Here is a 21241-nt window from a genome sequence, read left to right on the forward strand (position 1 = left end):
CGGATTGTAGTTAACGTACCGTACGTACGTAGTGCCTCAACCGTTAAATGAACTCCCAGAATGTAACTTTTCAACTTTTGCGAAAAATTTTAATGCAGTCCATATATTTATATGGACTGCACAAAGTATTCCTGCGCATTACACTGATTTGGTGAGCACTTTCTCAAACAACCAGAGTGTTCACGCAATCTTGGTTTCCTTTTCTTCCTACTCCCTTCCTGGTTTCCATGTCATCCGCAATAATAGGACTGGCAGGAGTGGCGGTGGGGTTGCTATATACCTTAGAAGTAATTTTCTTTTCAATATTTTAGATAAATCTTTTTCTCTCGATTCTGAAACATCGGGGCATCTTTTTGTAGAAGTTCTTCTGGGCAACCAGAAGCTTCTCGAAGCGTTTTTTATAGTCCAAATCTCCAAATTGATTACTCTACTAAATTTGAAGCTTTATTAGAAAATTTTGTGACCACTGTTGATCATACTGTTATTATCGGTGATTTTAGCACCTGCCTGCTTAAAAACGACTTTCGTTCTGCTCGGTTACGCCCAATCGTGGATTCTATTAATCTCACCATTCTTCCATCTTCTTCCACGCGTCATTTGCCTGGTTGCCAGCCATTTCTGTTAGATCTTGCCATTGCTTCTTCTATTGACCTTGTTAACGCCCACGGACAATTTCCTGCCGAAGCCTTCTCCTACCATGACCTTATATACCTTTCCTACAAAATCCACTGTCCTAAGCCTACCTCGGGTGGTCATGCAGCGCAATTTTAAAAACTTTGACGAAGGAAGCTTCTTGTATATAGGTGGTTTTTGACTGGGACGCTGTTGCCAGAGCCCCATCTATGGACCTGAAGATGGAGATTTTCAACTCCCTGCTTGTTCAGCTATTTGATACATATCCCCACTCCGTCCTGTCCGGCTGAAGCATCTTCCGGCTCCTTGGCTCACAGCTGAAATTAAAGCATTGATGTCCAAGTGCAATCGTGCTAAGGTGCGATGTAGAAACGATCCCTCTGATGAGACCCACCGTAAGTATAAGGAACTTCGTAACCGTTGTAGCAGCAGGGTGTGAGTAGCGCCGTCACATACACGCCTCAGTTTCTAATGATGATCCTACTAGGGTGTGGTCATTCTTGAATACCCTTGGTATTGGCAAGTCAAAATCTCCTATTCCTTTTAGTCTCGATCTAAACTCTTTGAACTCACATTTCACAACGTCTTCCTCGCTATCTTCTAATGTCAAGCAATTTACGCTGCAATCACTTTTTTCCGCTCATGACTTACAATATTCGGCTTTCTCTTTCAGGCCTGTGTCCGAGAGTGAAGTTGAAAAATCATCTTGACCGTTAAATCCACTGGAGAAGGGTTAGATAAATAAACCGAAGGATGATCTTACACGGTTCTTCAATTCTCGTTCCTGTACTTTGCCATATTTTCAACTTTTCTCGACACTGGCACCTTCCCGAGCTGCTGGCGCCAGGCTGCTGCAGTACCTATCCCTAACACCTCTAATCCATCTTTACCTTCTCATTTTCGTCCTATTTCTATTCTTCCTTTCCAAAGTTCTCGAACGTCTTCTCCATCACCAGATCACAATATTCGTGAACTCCTGTAACATCCTTGGTCCTTTCCAATATGGCTTCCGCTCGGGGCATAGCACTGCTCTGACCAAGGTGTCTGATGACATTCGCAAAGGTATGTCGAATCAGCATCTGACAGTATTAGTTCTTTTAGATTTCAGCAACGCGTTCAACACTGTTGACTTCGGCATCCTGTTAGCAATGCTGAAATCCGTCCTTGTGTCAGATTTGGTTGTGGAGTGGTTTCGTCACTATCTCTTTGGGCGTCGGCAATGTGTCCGTGTTGATAACAAGCATTCTAGCTTCTGTGACGTTACCGCTGGTGTACCTCAGGGCGGGGTCCTCTCTCCTCTTCTTTTTTCCATCTTCATAAATTCCCTTAATTTCTTGTCGGTATCACCAATACGCTGACGACCTTTAGATTTATTCTCAGTCTCCTGTATACGACGTGGATAATTCGATCTTCGAACTTAATGACGACCTCGCGGCTATACATGATTGAAGTCGAACCTATCGTCATTGGTGGCTCGAAGCAGATTGCCAATTTAAATAATACTACTATTCCCCCGCTCCTCTTCAACTCCGCCCCCGTTGTCTTTCAGTAAGGGTTGTCAGAAGCCTTGGTTTTCTTTGACTCCACCCTGTCTTGGTCGCCACATATCGCTGAGGTGAGTAGGAGGGTAATTGCTGCCTCAGGTTTATTGCGACGATGGAAACATCTGCTTCCTCTGAGGACCAAGGTGGAACTTGCGCAATCGCTGCTCTTACCTATTCTAGATTATGCTGATGTCTGTGTCATTGACCTCAATGAGGATCTACTTAGCAAACTCCAGCGTCTGCAGAATCTTTGTATCAGGTTCATACGCGGATTGCGCAAGTTCGATCATGTGTCTGAACATAGGAGAATGCTACAGTGGCTGCCCATCAAGTTGTGCCGTGAGGAGCACGTTCTCGGCTTTCTCTATTTATTTATTTATTCACAATATAAGTTTACAGCGGAAGCCAAAACACTTACATGCTAGTGAATATATAGTTAATTATATGGTTAGTTACAGTTATATTACATAGGTGGCGCTAAAGCAGATGACACATGCAAGCCCCTATTTAAAAAACTAAACATCTTACCTCTCCCCTGTATGTATATCAGAGACATCTGTGTGTTTGTTAAGACTAATCCTAAACATTTTAAAATATGTGGCGAAATATTTCAAAGACAAACACGGCCTAAAATTATGAATCAATTATATCAACCTCGTTGCCATAAAATAATTTACACAAATAACTGCTACAACATGTGCATTAAGATTTTTAATAATTTACCAAGTGACATTAAATTACTACACGGACATAATTTTAAACTACAATTGACAAGATGGCTTATGACACATTGCTGCTATAGTAATAAGGAATACTTTGGATTTAGAAATATTTGACATTTTAATTAACTTCAATTACCTGTACCAATAAATTCCAATATATTTGCACACCTGCTTGCAGGTTGAATACATTGTACCAATTTAATTTAAGACCTGTATATTTACTGTATTTTGGCAAATAAACATTAATCTAATCTAATCTAATCTAATCTAAGGTACTCTGCTTTGGATTCTTAAAAAATCGTTGAGGAACAAAACATCATATTTCAAGAATTCGTTTGAACTGTCATGGAATATGTCGGCACGTGACTGTTGTGTGAGCAATTGGTTAAGCAAAGAAGTCGCCCGAGCAGTAGGTTCTCTATAACGTTTTATATGACCCTCTTACTCCAGCTTACTTTAAGGAACGTTTTCGCTTCCTCGGAAAGGATCACAACCGCGAACTTAAGTCGAAAATGGATAACCTATCGAAACCACCTTTCACTCGCTCGGAGTATATCAAAAACTCTTTTACGATTAAGGCTGCACAACTACGGAACGGACTCCCGTCTGAAATCCGACATGTAGGGTCGTATTCTAGAACTCTACTCAATGCTCAAGTCAGGATCTGAGTATGATTTCGAGTGCTTTAAACTATACTCAAATCCTGACTTTAGCATTGAGTAGAGTTATAGAATACGTCCCTCAAAGTCGCTTCCCATTTTCAAAACTGGATTGCGTAGATATCTTCTGACGCTGTCCTAATCTGCAACTTGTATTTATTTATTAGTAAGTATACGTTTATTTAGGTATATTTATATGTACTAATATACATGTAGGTACACTGTATCGTTATTTATTATTTGACAAAATATAATGTTAATTGATGTTTCTATACTTCTATACAATTCAAATTTTGCTATTGGCACACTACGTATCCCGCTCTAATTTGTTTTCCTATATCTAAAAGGTAGTCTGGAAGAGATTGCTCTTAGCGATAACGCCGCCTTTGCCCACATTAATTGTAAGCTGTCTATGTACTGTTTTTGTTCCTGTGTGTGAGCAATAAAGTGTATATCATCTATGTATTCCAATACTAAACGTGGCTAAACGCTCAGTGGCGCTCGCAGGAGCAACCGCAGCAGGGAGCGGAACTCCGACAGCGACGGGGAGGAGGCGGCGCGCCGGCGGGCGGCCCGGGACATCATTCTGTTCGAGTTCAGCAACCAAAGGCCGAGGACGCGCCGCGACGCCGCGCCCGCCCCCGCGCCCTTGCGCGGCGACGCCCCCCCTCCGGCGTCCGGCTCGCGCGCTTCGCCCCCGCCCCCGACCCCGCCCCCGCGCTCGCGCCGCAGCCGCTCCCTGCCCCCGCGGCGGGAGCGCGCCGACGCCGCGCCGCGGGACTCCCGCTGCAAGAGGACGACCATGGGCCAGCTCGAGCTGTACCTCGGCGAGCCGGAGACCGCGTCCCCGTTCCTCGACTTCGACCGGAAGAAGTCCCTGAGCGAGGAGGAGACGACCACCACCGAGTCCACGTCCAAGGCCCGCGACGAGAAGCGGCAGAAGTTCGACAGTGGCCTGGGCGAGGAGAACACGCCGTCGTCGAGCAGCTCGCCCGGCAAGAGCGGCAACAGCGACGACTCGGACTGCGGCTCGCGCGCCTCCAGCAGCCTCACGGACGACGACCACCACCGGGGTGAGCGCTGCCGGACTATTTTGCTTCTCTATTTCTCTACCGGCAAGGACGTATGTCGATCCGGTCCAATGCGGGTTGAAAATGTTCACTTCGATCCGGTTGGATTCGAACCGACGTCTTCCAGCAGACCGCGCCAGACGCTATGCCGACTAAGCGACGGAGCGAACCTTCCACGAAAATTCGTGAGTCCGTCCTCAAGAATTTTTCCATGTGTTTGTTGCAGATATTTGTTTTTGGTTTTTACCGAATCTTTTATCGCGGTGCCGCACCGGCTGTGAGAAATCTATGAAAATTTTTCTCACTGGGCGAGATACCTTTACGGCTACTAGTATTGTTATTAAACATTTCCAAACCCTGCGACCCGTTCCCCGGCAGGTCGTCGCCGCCGGCAGAAGCGCGGCCACGGCCAGGTGAGCCACCACTCGTCGTCGTCGACGGACGACGACTCGGCCGACGACGACGGCGACGGCGACTCGAAGCGGCACCGGCGCAGCACCGCGCCCTCCGACTCCGCCCGCCGCGTGCGCCTCTCCATCCTCATGAAGCGCGGCGTCAAGGAGCTGCCGTTGCCGCAACAACTTAAGAAGTACGTCAATCTCGGAAGGTGTTTCGAGTTCTAAGCGACGGGAGTTACAAATCGGTGGCTGGTAGACCTCTCGCTAAAGTTGTCGTCGTCGAGGATGTACGATTGTTCCTCGTTTCGAGCTATCGAAACGACGCAAAGTCAGTCCGAGAGGACCGGGCGTCCGTGAATTGTTGGAAGTTGAAATTAATTTTATCAAAGAATGCAATGATAAGTCCCGTTGTGCGATGTTGTCGGTGCCATGGTTTAACTGTAGAAATTTGTCGAAGATTGTGTAAAATTACGCCTAGACTTCAGAAGTCTCGAGTACTTAGGCGGTTTCTGAACCGTTACAAAGGTGGAATGTCTACGCAGGATTAGATTTTAAATAAGTGCGTGAAGTTGCAAAGGCAAAAAAGCGACTAGTGATTTGCCAAAACGTGTGATGGGTGTGACAGTGATTTTATGTCTGGACGGGTATATATAAATAATTCTTATGTTACAAAATTGTTTTTTTATATTTTATTCGTGTTTACTTCGCGGGGTGAGGTTGATTGTCGACCCGACGTGGTTGTAATCGTTAACTCGACCAATACACGGGGAGCAGCTGCACGGCTTTAACCTTGCAAAATTTAGTTTCATTTTGATAGCCAAGAGTGATCCTATCATTCGCCAGTTACCGTTACATTAGTGAAACTTCGTAATTGACATTATAATTTATTTGTCTCGGATCTGTTGCGCGTTGCACTCAAAACGCACTAAAATGTTGTCTAAAGTTGTCAAAATGTTGTCTAAAGTTGTCATTTTTTCGTTCGCTTTTTTGAAAACATAGATTGTTAAATTTGGTTTAACGCGTAACAGAATAAAGGCCATATTCATGCAATATTGAAGACATTACTGAATTTATTATTAAGATATGTATTTGTAAATATTTTGAATATGAGGGCAATTAGTCTTTCCTTATCTCTCTTGCACTCTACGAATGTTTAAAAACATATTTTGGCAAGTTAGTAGCGAGTATTAACAGTTTTAAATAAGTATTTTTCATTTTAATTATTTTTTTTAAACTGTTTTCATCCGTATATACTGCAACTTCGTCGGTATTCTTTATCGTATTAAATAGTCTGTGCTAACTTGTCAAATTAAGCTGTCTTATGGTGTGTTCGTTCCGTTGACATTTGGCGCTCATTGTCGGACTAGTGGTCACTATACCTAATTTCCGTTACGGCAATTTTTATTATTTAATATCATTGTGTAATTATTAAATAACTGTTCACGATACAATACTCGAATATTAAATAATATTGCACGATAAAAAAATCGAATACTTAAACAAAAAAAATTGCCACAGAAATTAGGTAGTGACCACAAATCCGAGAATGACCGTTGTGATCGTCGCAGCGGAATCGAGTCGTGGAGTGTAAAATAATATAATGCTAATTATCATTATTACGGCACGTGTATGCAGTCGCATAGTTTAGTTGTTATGTCGATCCTATGTAACCATACTGTGGTACTTTTACTTAGCAAGTCGTACGAACAAAGAGAAGGGTATACTTGTCAGTTTTCTTAAGAGAATTTGCTTGAAAACAACCCTTTACCCTTCTAACAGCATTTCACTTAGTGTATAGAGTATGGTTACTTAGTAGTTAGAAATCACCGCACAACTGCGGGTTGGTCGTTATCTGTTTAAGAACTGTTGAACAGCTAACTGAACTGTTTGTTGAACTGTTCGTCACTTCTAATTCGCAGTTGTGCGCTACTGTTTAGGAAAGTTAATGGTATTTATACGGTAACAATTGATGTAAATATTATATACTGTCATTTGTTTTCTGTTGCATGTAATTAAAGCGATTTTATTGTGCAGTTGTTGTTTTAGTGGATTTTATATTACGAGCGCTTTATTACCGTCAGACGAGTTTCATGATATGTCGTAACGACATTATTGTGATAAGTATGCGCATATTACGGGCGTCTCAATAAAACATTACAAATTTTATAAACCCCTCGTTTTATTTCAAATTACGATTCATACAATATTCTACTCTTAGATACTTATTGTACATATGCAATAGCGTTGTCTTAGTAAATTAGTTAGACGTCTTAACTTACGTGTATAATATTGTGGTGAGTATTTACGCGGTGGGTGCTCTACGTATCATATTTTTTACAGTGTCTAGCAGTATTTACAAATGAGTTTCATATTCACTGGATTATGTCTAATAATTTGATTCATTTCAATATTAGCCTCATATTCTATAATTGCTATTAGAGAAACAACGAAGTTTCAGCATTAGCACCATTTGCTTGGCGTACACTTGCCGTTTCTCACGGGCATGTGATGGTTGTCCGGATACAGGTCGTCAGCGGCGGGAGTGTCGCAAGTGCTTAAACCGTTTAAGAGTTTCCTAGCGGGTCTCGGCGTCCCTCGGCCGGTATCTCTGATCCTCTCCCGCGCCCATTTGTCCGCCGCGTGTGTTCTTTTCACCGGCCTCTTAGTCGGCGAGTCGTATTCCCCGGTGTGCGTGGCCTCAGACGGCGGACGGCTCGGAGTCTCTGACTCGCTACCGTTCATCAAAGAATGTGCACTCCGAGCTTTGTGCAGCGACAAACGCAACGGCTTGCGCGGAGGCGTCGGCCTGGACTTCCCGTCTCCATCCTTTCTCTCCTCGTGTTTCTTATAATAACCGTGCGGCGTCTCAGACCCGTAGTCTATCCTTGGAGAGCTACTGTACATGTCACCGTTTGGAAAGTCCGAACATTCGGATTCAAACTCTGAGGATTTGGCGCTTCGCGAGTGCAGCTTTGACGATCGTCGGCTGGATTTCAACGCGTTTTCTAATACCTTACCGTCGATTCTGTTATACAAATACTGTTTGTCCGACTCTATCTGGATGTCCTCGGCGCTTTCGTTCTTTTTTAATTTTCTCAAACGTTGCGAGCGCTTCAACTGCTCGATGATAGAGAGCGTCTTCCTCTCGGCCCAATTTGTTTTCTTGATGCTCTCCTCTATTCTGTCGGCCGCTTTCTTTATCTCGTAATGGCGGGACTCGCATACGCTGGATTCTCTGATGTCCACGTCGCTGTCCGATCTGAAAAAGTCCTCTCCCTTGGATCTGCTCAGTCGTTCGTTTTTGAGACGTTGCTTCTCCATGTGTCTTTGGTTTCGCTCTATCATGCGGATGGCTGCGTCGGTCTCGGCGTTGTAGTCCACCGCGCCGCCGTGAATGCAATGGTGCGAGAGCGCGTGGCGCATGCGCCCCGGCCGGTGCTCCGTGCTGTGCGAGCTGTGGGACCGGTGAGTGTGGTTGGGAGCGGGGGACGCTCGCGGCGACACTGCCGCCCTAGAAGACGCGCCGGACGCGTTGGACCGCGGCCTCATCACTGGCAAGTTGGACTCCATGCCGTCTAGCCCCGGCAGCTTTGCCACGATAGCAGTAACATCGGGACCTTTTTGGAACACTTGCACTTCAGACTTGGGGCTGGGTTTGTTCGAGTGCGGTTCTGTGGTGATGTTGATGTTTGTTACGTTCTTCTTCGATTTGTTAACCGTGATGCAGCTGCTGTCGTTGCTGCTCACTGAATGCAGCTGTAGAAAAATAAATTGCAATTATTAGACATGAACGTTTAAATACAAAAACATGCAAATAGTGTTATTTTTTCTAAATGTATTTAAACAACCTGTGTATGTCTAGCGAGCAGCTCGGCGACCTGCTCCTCCAAATACGAGATACGATGTGTGAGGCGCGTATTGTCCGTGCGGAGGTCCTCTTTCGCCTTCTCGGCTTCCTCCGCAGCCGTTTTCAGAGAGCCCAACTCTGACCGTAAAGACGACACTTCGTTCTGCAAAAATTGAATATTCGATGTTGTACTTGATATTCAGTTTGTCGGGGGACATTGCGATTTTTGTATATTTAAATAGATAATGTCTTCTTGCAACTGACCTGTGAAAATTTAGGCTGAACGGGACCGGCAGAATGCGTCTGCTGTCCGCGGATAAGCACCAGCTTGGCAGGGTTAGCGGTGCTGATGGCTTGCTGCAGCTCCTCCTGGCTTCGACACGACAGCATTGATACGCCGTTCACTTCCACTAACCTACAACAGACCTCGGTTTTTAGTATTTTTATATGATCTTAAAAGACACTATTTCTATAATAGTGAGCGTTGAATTCGAGAACCTGAATGAAACTAGCGCAGGACCGTCGGGAGTGGCTTAAAAACTTGGAGGCTTATACCCAGCAATGGGTTATTTTAGACTGTATATGATGATGATGGTGGTGGTGAATATACTAGTAATATTGTTTGATATTTGTATCGCAAAGTGTTCAGCGCCTCTAGCGGTTAGGAGAACTAAAGTAATTTCAACACCACACAATTTGATTCGATTGCAAATCTCCGCTGTTAGTATGGTGCAGACAATAACACTAGTAGCTTCCGTCATTATTGTCCTGGTCATATGACTCTGTTGGTTATAACTCAATGTTGATCACAGGTGACTGCCCAGCGGTGTTCGCACAGGCGGCGGCGCGGCGGTGCAGACAAAGCGGGAGAATTAATCGGCCGTCCCCGATAATGCACGACACTGTCAGCGAAGCGTAATTACTGAGAAAAATCCGCTTCGCCCGGCGCCGATACCGGCTGATTTACAAATATGAAGGCAGCCGTCAAGAAATTAAAATTAATGTAGCAAGATATGTTGTTATAATTTATATTTGATTACTTTTACTGTAAGCTGGTTATATTAGTAGGAGCTAACGAATTGAATTGTAAGAGAACATGAACGCGTCAGTGAAGCCGACGGTAATGTATTCATCGTACTCGTAATACAACATTTTACCGTCTCAGGACGCATTCGTCTAATGGACGTGGACAAATAGGCGCGCGGCGGCGGAGCGGCCGCTAGTGCTTCCTCTCGCATAGTTCCTCACTCTTGCATTATTTACTTGCTTAATCGGTCTGATAAACTCCGTGAAATATTTCTCTTTTACATTGCAAATTAGTCAGACGTGGGAAAGTTCTCAGCGTTAAGGTTTCAATAAGTTTATAAGAGGATTGTATCGAAACGATCAAAATTACGGTTGAGGTTTTCTTCTTAAGGATTGTAAACATAACCGCTCACGATCCGTGGTCGACTGGCGAAATACCGTAAAGGGTCCGCTGATCTCGGGGGCAGATTGCGGGGCTCTGACCCCGCGCAACGCTGTCGTTTGGCAAGCTCTAAGTAGATAATACCCGTGCACTATGAAAGTATAGTAGTTATGTCGTAGATTGCTACCCGCGAATATGTACGGCGAAGATTGAAGGGCTACCGTGTTTTGCTATTGTGTTTCGTAACGCTTAAAAGTTTGTCTTTGAACCAAGGTTTTCGTTGTCGAATGTTATGTTTTTGTTTAACTGACAAACCGAAATTCATGGTATCTGAAAACGAAATTACGTACCTGTCGCCGGCTCTAAGCGCAGTGTTGTCCCCAGGCCACTCGATGGCGAGGTGATTGTGCCGTGACGCAGCACCCCATGTACCCTCGCGTGCCTCCGCCGCCATTAGGGCTGCGCTACCGCCGTATTCGCGCACCATGCTGCAAAAACATACATAACTTAGCAATATATTATACATTATATATACGTGTTTTGATCTTCAACCTACCTACCTATACCCTTACCAATCAAGAATAAAAAGTCACTAAAGCTTTAAAATACCTTTGATCCTTGTTGCCTTTTTTGCAAAAAGCGTCGGATACGGTTGAACGGCGGCGCCCGCCGGCGCAGGTATGGAAAACGGACACTTACTATATAGAGGCTATCACATAGCCGCATCCTATAGCACACGGTGAGAAGTCATGGCCAGCGGCGAGCCGACGGACGGACACTGACCCAGTGCCAGTTATAGGGACTATACATTTGAAACTGGCTCGGAAATGCTTAACCTTTGCAAAAAGTAGCGACTATGGGGAGTGGTAAAATGGTTAGATTTGCCATTTGCATTACACATATACCAGTCATCATTGAGTTGTGTAATAAAGGCTTTAAGCTCTTTGTCTCAAATGCATATAACGTATTGTTCCCGATGGATGTATTTACAACTTTTTCACTGTTTGTTTTGGCTTCCCTTTACATTTGTTTTACTTGTACCTATTAGATTAAGTTATAATGAAATAAATTTATCTAGCTATCATGCTAAAAGAAAAAGTGTATACCTACATTTCCTGACGGTTTGATCGTGATAGAAATTATGGTAAACCTACGAAGAGTGCGAAACTCTCGCTCAAACACATTTAGTAATGCGCAGAGCGCGTAGCGTCTTCGCCCTTTTCTCGCCACCTATAATGTAATTCAGTGTGTGGGAATCGAGATTGATATAAGTATGCACCTAGATATATAAACAAGAACTTTATACATTTTTAGTTATTTTACAATACATAGGTATTGCAACATATAATTCTAATAACCGAGATTAGACAGGAAACGGAAGTCAAGTCCAGCGCCTCGTGGTGAGCAACCATGCAACGAATTACGTAACCAAACATGAAAAGCGAATTAAATTTAAGTGTCCGTAATTCGTTTCTCAGCGCGGCTTCGGCTTCGGCTTTGGCTTTGACGGGGCCCACGACGTGAGGGCAACCATGCGTAAGGAAAGTGATCCCAATAAGATACGGTCGTAAGAGACAACTATGAATGATATATGAAACGCATTCACCGCAATAACTTATCTCTCGTCTTCCAAATAAAATATTTGTTTGAATTCCCCAACATTCGCCCAGCGCATATATTTAATGTCAGTGATTATAATTTACTTTCCTATAACAATGACACGTATACTTAGGCAATTTGCTATGATTGCCAAATTGCGGACTTGTTAACTTGGCACTCAACCGTCAGTTAGCAGATAAAACAGTGCGCGGGAGTCGGTGCAGTTTTTATGTTAATGCGAGAATGATAGATGCGTGGGCGCAGATGACCGAGTCCGCATCGTCTCGGTTAAACAGCGGGAATGTCTTCAATAGATATTATATAATTTTACTATATATTAGATAATGTATAATAAAACACATATGACTATAGTTTATGGGAAAGCAATGTCGTAGCTTCGAGGCTGTAAAGGACTGTGTCGCAAATGAGGTTATTTCGTCTTTATATTTAATTTTAGTTTATGACGCGAGGTAACAATATACTGTATCTAACTAGCCGGCCATCTGAGCGCCAATGTTTATTGCAAATTGCTTATTAAATGATTGTATATCGTAGCGCGATCTTATGAGTACGTATAAGTTTACGTATAAGTTCATTCCGTTGTCATTAACATACTGTACCGAAGAAGATCTTAGGTGAGCTTGATACTTTGTATCTACTCGTTCTTACGAACAAAAATGGTACGAGATTTTTTCAGCAATTCAGCATTTTTCTATTAATAATATATCAAAGTATAGACGTTACAAGATGACGTTGAAATCTTTTATACGCAAGTTATTAATAATATTTCAAGGTATGGACGTAGCAAGACGACGTTGAAATCTTTTATACGCAAGTTAAATACATTGCCGGTGGTCCGTTGAAAAATGAACTGTTCCGACATTTTAAAGGCGCGGACACACAACGTACTCGACTAGATAGATATACATAAAACATGACATGTCGAACTCAAGCATTATCATCACCCCTGAAGATGTCGATTTATCCGCGCTCGATAGGGTGCGTAATATTGTAACTTCGTCCTTTTCTAAAACATTTAAAACTTTACCAGAGTAAAAGTGAAAGAAGATACGTGTTAGCGGCGGCGAAGACAGGAGCTTGGTAATGGTAGACCAATGGACAGAAAGTGCAATGTATGGTTATTGTTTGTAGTAATGACAGAGTTCGAGCCTGTTGGGCCGCAAAGCATGTTTATTGACTAAATAAAAAAACACTGACAGATAAAATAGTGACTTGTGAGCTATTTGAGTTTTGTAGATTTGTTCTACTTCGAATCTATACAACCTCAAATGGTGAAACTGTTGAATCAATCAGTTTGGAAAAAATATATTGTAAAATTAAGGACAAACACTGATTAGTATATGATGTGAAAAGAGTATTCCTAAAAATGTTTACGATACAAAAACAAAACACGAAGTTACCTCAAAATTTGACAAGAAAACCGCTTTATTCAATTTGATATACCAATGTTTTTTTTTATATCAACTGAACTAAAGAACACGTATAGTATACAATATACATTTTTGTCTTTAATTCCGCTTGTAGGAAAATAAATTCTGAAATCAAGCCAGTGTCCCTCCGCTCGACACAAGCAAAATGAACCGTATTAGTACGACAAAAAATCTTAAATCGGACTGCGGTGGTATAGATTCATAATCTGAATGCTCTAAGGACATATGTTCTCTCTATCGAAAAGATAAAAGTAGGTAGGTACATACATTAAATATGTTTTAACAGCCGTGGTAGCCTCTCAAGAACAGGGTTGTGGCTTTAAATCTTTGAGTTTTCCAGAATGTAGGTGCGAAATTGAATTTGAAATTTACCATAAGCTTTTCGGTAAATAATCATAATAACGCACACACTCAACATAACTCCGCACTTGGTGTCGCGGGTGCCATGGACACACATAGACAACATGCAGCAGTCCGGCATGGTAACGGAGGCAGTTAAGGTAAAGATAACATTGTGAGGAAACCTTCACACAGCTGCAATTTCATGATGTGTGCGAAATTCCCAATATTTGGGAATCAGATTGACTGTCGCTTGTGGAGTCTTTATGTTGTAAATATTTTATACGTAAAACATCTAAGTAGTATTTCCTAATATGAGTTATGACGCTTGAGACAGCCAGACCGAAATGCATTCCGCATCAACTAAACGTGATTCATCAGCGTCATGTTGCGTCGATGCATTGCCAAGTACAATGTCAATACATTTTCAGTACATCAAATGGATTGGATCAAACGTATTTCTTTATAATATTAATATTTTGTAAATACTCCTGGTATTTAGACATTTTAGGAAATACATTTGATTCCGGTTGACGGTTCCCGATTCTTTATTTAATGCTATTTCATGCTTTTTCCATTAGGTTGGTTGTTGTATAATGATTCAAAAATAAATGGATAAAATTCAATTCACGCCAAGTTGTAGTCAACCGGTCGGTTTATATTTATTATTTCAATGTTTTGTGCTTCATTGATTGCTATTAATTATATCTGACTAAAACATTTTTATCCGACGTCAAAAAAGGAAAAGAGGTTCTCAATTGTATTTTTTGTGTGCATGTTACGCAAATAGTAATGTCGGAACATTTGTGAACCGGGTTCACAAATGTTCGGGTGTTGTAAAGGCGGTACCTCAGTAGTGATCCTATTCAAATTGTACAAAAATAAACTACCTCTGGCAAATTAAGGGATCAATCCGGTTTATTGAATTTCATCCTTCCGTGAACCGATTTCAATAAAACCTGACACGTAGGTGTAATTCGAATGAAGATAAAATGTTGTCGTGAACTGATGATGTAAATGGCAGAAGGTGAGATGAACTTCCTAACAGTGTACAGCAGCTACGCTGTGTTTGGGCTCATACGATTCGTTTTGACGAGGAGAGTGCGGGTAACGGGCACAGCGAACTGTTAGGCGGCGGTGGGCACCAGTCTTTTAAAAAAACTCTCAAAACCTTTCCCTAGATGTTTATTGGGTACTTTCACAATTTTACTAAGTTTAAACTTTTACAAAAATGTGACCCACGGGATTACGGCACTAAAGTCTCTGCTCCTGGTCAACGCGTGTTGCGCGAGTGGTGGTAAATCAGCTAACTGAACGGCCACGCGGCTGCATTCAGTTTTATTAAAATATAAATGCTTAGTAATCATATTTAAGGGAAGAAAATCAGGGTATAACAGAACGCTAATCAAACTTTTGAGGTTTTTTTTTTATAAAAAAACTTATTGTTATCTATAAACATCTTTTAGTTTATATATTATTCACGTTTCGAACTTCCAGTGAGGTCCTTTCCGCTTTTAATCGTCAATACAATTTTCTAAAATAAATTTTGCCGTTTAATGCGTCCGTCAGACTGGACATAATCATCATTTGATAACATCAATTTTGAAATGTACATATAAATAGCAACAGTTTCACATCTAGAAAAAAACCTATAAAATCTTATATCTGCGCTATAGGAGCCATATACATATAAATATATTCGTTTTGCAATAAGTATTTTTTAATTTTCAATAAATATAAAAAAAATATACCTAATTGAGGCTGACCCTTTTTAGTTTATGACAATTTCAGTCAAGTTATGCCTAATTTATTTTGTTGAATAAAATTAAATTAAAAGGCGGAGTTATTCAGCCGATCCGTTCTTTGTTAACGCAAAATAATACCTTTACTATCATTGACTTACAATTATATGGACGTCGGGTCCGCGCTAAAAAGTGTCCGAACTTATAGGGCGTTAAAATCGTACACAGAGCGTCACATTCACGCTTTAGTCTTCGTTTGTTCGACTGACAGCGAAGTAAGCAAAATTAGACAGTACTGCGATGACATTACAATTTAAATTCAACGTTTTAGCTTATTCATATTCCTTTACATGTCACTACGTTTAAATAGGTTGACTTGGGACATTTTTTTCGTGGTTTTTGTATTAGACCCGTCGTACATTTATTTGTAAGTCAATGTTCACTATGATGTTTTTTCTACCATGATATTCATGTATTTTTTGTTAAAAATACTCCACTAGTCTTATTATTATTACTGATACATTATTATTGAATAAATACAAAAGAAAATACCTTGCGTCTGTTGCCTATTCGTGGCTACCGATCTTACCAACTAAGCTAAAGATCGAGTCAGAAAACCTTACGAATGTCTCATGTTGTAGATTGTTGCCTTGGATTTAAACGATATTTTTGCCGTTTGCCACCTGTCAGAATCATACGAAAGTTTCTTCACTCATGTTAGAGGAATAGTACATAAATATCGTCGTTAGAGAAGGCGTCAGCTGATATCCAAATAAAATGTTTTGACATGAAGCTGCCAACTTTCACTGCTCGCTTTCGTTCATCCTTCTAATTCAAGTAGTTAATTCTTTTGAGGTATTCTCACAGCAATCGCACTGAATGACGATGGTTTTTTAATTATCGCCGAACGCCGACAATTAGCAGCAGATTTGTACTCGCCATTGTCTCGCCTATAGCTCGTACTTTCCCTCACTCCGAGTTACTTTTACGGTGCGTAAATGGAACATAACTATTTTACTCTTCAATTGTTATTAAACATTAAAATATATAAAAACATTTCGATTGAGAAAATCACATCAGGTAAATTAACGCTAAATTCGTACAAAAAAATCCAAATATGAATGTAATTGACAATTCATACTATGCAGTATCTACTAGTTGTCAAATTAAACTGATTGCATGCGTAAAGTAATTAGGATAGATTCGTGTATCTACAGTATTCTATAGGTAATGGCTCTAGCCATCTGCTTTACGCTGCATCCCATAAAGAGCATTATTACTATCTGAGATCAGTGTCACATATCTTTTACTATGTTTTGATTACAGTGCCCCTTCCCACACAACCTTGTGGCTTACGGGAAGAACACTATTACCAGTGCAGCCTGCATAGGACCGTATCAGTTAAGTGCTGACTGACCTCTGATCAAGATGAAATCTGTTGACACAGACTTCATCCGGTTCTCAAAATTGTGTAGCTTTGAAAATACACATACAACACCCTATATTGTCCTGATAGGTACCTGAGCTATTGGCTCGCTCATCTCCCGTTGTGCATTGCACAACTAACAATTGCCTCCGCTAAGCCGTTGGCTGTATAGACAACTTCCAAATTTCCTCTTTGGTAGCGGAGCTTAGGCACGCTCACCTCCAATTACAAAATTCCTAAGCGGCTGGAGGGACTGGAAGCCCATCCTGTACTAGTTCTTAGGACTAGCACCGTAGATATCAGTCGCACTGTCCAGTGAAAGCTGGACAAAGCTTCCAACTTAAAGAGCAAGTCACGTGCTCCGCAGACCTTTTTGCACTTGACTCTCGTCCAGTACCGCAACGCACTAGAACTACAGCAACCCCACAACCCCAGCGAGGTCATACTCAGAATACGGGTCCATAAGAAGCCGCCCCTAGAAGCGTATCATAGGAGTGTTTTACTCGGACGTCCGCTGTACCCTAATTTTACCGGGGAGCCCGTAGTCTCCCCGGAATTCCCTATCAATAGTAGGTACAATATCTGAGAACAATTAATTATTGCAAATTTGCAAGTAATCGACATAACAACCATAAAAATGGCTCCGGCCGTCTGCGGTTGCCGACACCTGCGCCCGCTGCCACCTCATCAGGTGACGTTCTCGCGTGGAAAATGTCGAAAATGTCATATTATTGCGTTTTATTTATTTATTTTATTTATTTATTTGTGTTCAGGTTACAAAGATCCATAAATACATACCTTATAGACTAACATATATAATAATACAAAAAAAAAAACACTCATATTATATACCTTAAGGAATAACGTACATACAATATAATAATACACTATTTCTAACTAATCTACACGAATTGCACTTGTCGGTGACGTGTAGCGCAGTCTGGTGTCAGGTAACCGGCCGCGGAATCGCCGATACATGACACCCTTCGGCCAAAACTCGTCCTTCATGGAGGTCGATAGATGTCCGGTCGGCACTCTCACCACAAACGAATTAAAATTTACGTTGTGGCGGGACTCCAACCGCTCGACCATCAGGGTGTATTTGGCTTTATGTCTGATGTACTCCACTATCTCCTTAGACTTTGTGGAGTAATGCAGTCGTGACAGGTACAGCAGCGTCGTTGGTATGGCCGGACGCAGCAGGAAGTTCGGTCCTGTCGGTGCTGTGCTACACTGGTTACGCCTGGTGGGCTTCCTCTTCACCACCTTTGTGAAGCCGTCCTCATCGCACCGGTCCGTCTGCCTCAGTGATTTCGCAATTTCAAAGACAGGCTCACGGAGATTGTTTTTGGTCTTAGCCGATTGCCGCCGCTCGAATTTCGAAGTGGCGGGTCGGCTGGTACACGCGGCTACAGCGACGTATGCACGTGCAGGGGCTGACATGCACACGCGTGACGTTTCCGCCGGGACGGAGGTGTGGGCAGCAGGGCGCGGCGCATCACGCGCGACGGCAGCAGCGATCGGTGACGCAACCATTTGTGCCGGATCGACACTGCTGATGGATGCATTTTGCGCCCCACGTCGCGTGTTTATATTAGAGGCTTCTGGTGACCTATGTTGCTTAATAACGTAACTTGGGCACGCAGCTCACTTATGGTGTTATCAGAAGCCTCCAATTTAAACTGCAACACGGCCATGCTTGACTTCAGAGAAGTAATATCCTTCAGCAGCCTGGTGACATCGGCGTGATAAAACGTGATTGGAGGCAGTTTGTGCAGCTCCTTCGCCACGAATGTAGGCACGTCGTCCGGGTCAGTCTCCTTCAGGCGTGTGATAATATCCTGGAGACTCTTCACGCCTCCATCCTTCCGGCGAGATGGCATGTTCTCAGCTTTACCGAGGCTTTGGAACAGCTGCATCTTGCCACTGCAAATCTCATCCTCGTTGAAGTTGGATTTGCAGATCTGCACAATGCTAACCTCGTCCATAGTATCAATGGCGTGTTGGATAAACGCCAAAACTCATTGGCTACGAGTTGTTGGAAACCCATTGCCAGAGACGCGCAGCGGCCTAAAATGCCGTGCGAAACTGGAATTATAACAATAATTCTCAGTGCGTAGTGCCGCCCGTCCGCTTCCGAACGCGCACTTAGTTGATATACCTAATACAGATACCTACAGTAAAATACATCGCGGAGGCATCGTTTGTAATTAAGTATAAGCAAAGTAATGAGTGTGGTACTTCCATGGTGATGTACGTCTTGATAACGTGTAGAGTAAATGAGCTATTAATTTCTTGCACCATCGTCGCATGCTTTCCCAACATTCACCCAGAATCCGACATCCACAATTGGCACCGAGCAGGTTTACAAGCACACTGATTGAACGGTACCTAACACCTCTTAATCGTAAACCAACTCGAGAATTTTCTAATAGCTTTAATAATGCGAAAAAAACCCGTGCTTTAACCACAATGTTCTGTATTTACCGTAACTGTACACACGCCGCTTTCGAGGAAATTGCTAGATACCATAAATCATGGCTTACACGAAAGAAAAATAATGATCCACCACGAGAGGTTACATTGATAATTTAAAAAAAATTTAGTGCATATGACACTGGTGTTTTAGAAAATGGGTAGTGGGTAATGTTTTTAGGGGCGGGGCCTAACTTCGGAGAAAATTGTTTTTAAATTATTTTTTAAACACTGAATGTCTAATTAAATGTGTAAGTAAGGCTAGGTCTCTTTTTAGTGCAACCTAGATAAACTAGTGAGCGTCGTCTTGGCACAGCTAAACTTTTATTAAGCAATTACACTACGCGGGAGACAAGTTCACTGTTATCATGTAGAACGTCGAACCACGGCGTAAGACGCGCCGTCTCCGTCGCCTCAGAGTTCCGCGGTTGCAGCTTAGACTTCAACTGTCATATGTTTCCGTTATCACTATCGAAGCAGATAGCTAATAACCGGTTGCATCCGCGGAGTTTTCGCTATAATGCACCAATACAGAGAATAAAGACTCAACCTTTTATATATCATCTAGCATTATATTTTAAATATAAAAAAAAACTACTATGTAGATAAATACAGACAATGCAGGTATAAAAATTACGGCACTGCTAGAAAGTTCCACTTACATGTAAAAGTTTAAGTACTTGCAGCTATAGCTGCAAATCTCTACCTAAAGGAGTGGGTACCTATATTGAGGTCAGTGAGCATCCCATTGTTACCAATGATTAACTGACTCTGGGGTCGATTGAGAAGTGATGCGCGCATGCATTGCGAGCTGCGTTGCGACCGCAGACCCCGGCCGTGAGAAATCAGCCTACAATATTACATAAGGTAATTACATTGCAAAATAGAGTAACACTAGAGTCTTGTTCGCACCAGAAGCCATTAAATGTAATACAGAGAATATTTAACGATAGGTTTTATAATTGTATTGTTAGCAAAATAAGTAATAAACATGATCTAAAAACCTTTTATTAGTTTTCTCAGCGAAAATTAAACGAAAAATAAACCACTCAGATATACGACTGAGTGTTGAAATTGGCGCCGAATTATTCACTTGCTTACTATCAATCGTACGTAGTCTCAAGTGGACTACCAACGTTGAGTCGATGTTCCCAGCGATAGAGTCCGAGAAAGCGCCCGGCCCTCGCCCCCGGGGCAGCCGCAGGCCGGCCCACCACACAATAGCCGGTGTCGTAATGCAGATGGTAATTAGCGCCGATTTGCTTTTATATCTCCGGATCTAAATCTTCACGCCTATCCCGAATGAGTTATTGGATACACTCATGTTTTGAGCTTCCCAGATTTAATACTTTTGTAGTTATTTTACGGGCTTACCTTTTACAACATTTGACTTCGGTTGTTGGTGTATTAAGCCAATTTTTAATTAGAAAACATTCCCTAGCAATTTAGTTCTATTTAGGTGCATTAGCTACAGGTGCCGAGATCACTCTCGTGAGACAAACCTCTCGGAGCGACCACACAATGGTTAATTTCCGTTGGGAAACGGTGTTTATATCAGAGGATAATTATTTGATAGGGAAATGAAAAGATCATCATTCAGGTATTAGTAGCCTTACATGACCGAAAAAGGTTTGTTCTATTCTTCGTCCATCAGATAACAGTTCTGATCTCACCTGTATAGCGACGGCGCGTGGCAGCGGCGAGCAGCGGCGTCTGCCTGCTCGATGAGTTGCGCGAGTGCGCGTGCCTGCTCACCCAGCGTCAACAGCTCCAACTCTTCACGACCCAGCTTGTACTGCAGCTCCGCCTGCTGGATGCGCGTGTCGATGTTGCTATACAAATAGTAACCACTTTTATCATAGGACTTTGTAACGGTTTAAAAGTCTAAAAACATTTTTTTTTATATAGCAACCTCCGCTGGCATAAGG

At 42.4% G+C, this 21241-nt stretch overlaps 2 protein-coding genes across 5 annotated transcripts in view; one reads left to right on the forward strand and one right to left on the reverse strand.

The window, feature by feature from the left end:
* Window positions 1-7095, forward strand: part of LOC113237319 (protein-L-isoaspartate O-methyltransferase domain-containing protein 1-like) — a 14768-nt gene extending 7673 nt beyond the window's left edge. For 2 of the 4 annotated variants that reach the window (XM_026473724.1, XM_026473727.1), the window contains exons 7-8: window positions 4054-4631; window positions 5007-7094. In XM_026473724.1, the coding sequence (XP_026329509.1) occupies window positions 4054-4631; window positions 5007-5251 (823 nt within the window). In that variant the 3' untranslated portion in view covers window positions 5252-7094. Of the gene's footprint in view, window positions 1-4053; window positions 4632-5006 lie in introns of all 4 variants that reach the window. The other 2 variants (XM_026473725.1, XM_026473726.1) reach the window with 2 other exon arrangements.
* A 127-nt stretch (window positions 7096-7222) lies between these two features.
* Window positions 7223-21241, reverse strand: part of LOC113237507 — a 37405-nt gene continuing 23386 nt past the window's right edge. The window contains exons 6-10 of the mRNA XM_026474007.1: window positions 20987-21145; window positions 10632-10769; window positions 9138-9288; window positions 8875-9036; window positions 7223-8782 (exon numbers count right to left, since the gene is read on the reverse strand). Of these exons, the coding sequence (XP_026329792.1) occupies window positions 7487-8782; window positions 8875-9036; window positions 9138-9288; window positions 10632-10769; window positions 20987-21145 (1906 nt within the window). The 3' untranslated portion in view covers window positions 7223-7486. The remainder of the gene's footprint in view (window positions 8783-8874; window positions 9037-9137; window positions 9289-10631; window positions 10770-20986; window positions 21146-21241) is intronic.

Source organism: Hyposmocoma kahamanoa, unplaced genomic scaffold (assembly GCF_003589595.1).
Source record: "Hyposmocoma kahamanoa isolate Upper Pololo Valley unplaced genomic scaffold, ASM358959v1 93, whole genome shotgun sequence".
NCBI classification, from domain to species: Eukaryota; Metazoa; Arthropoda; class Insecta; order Lepidoptera; family Cosmopterigidae; genus Hyposmocoma; species Hyposmocoma kahamanoa.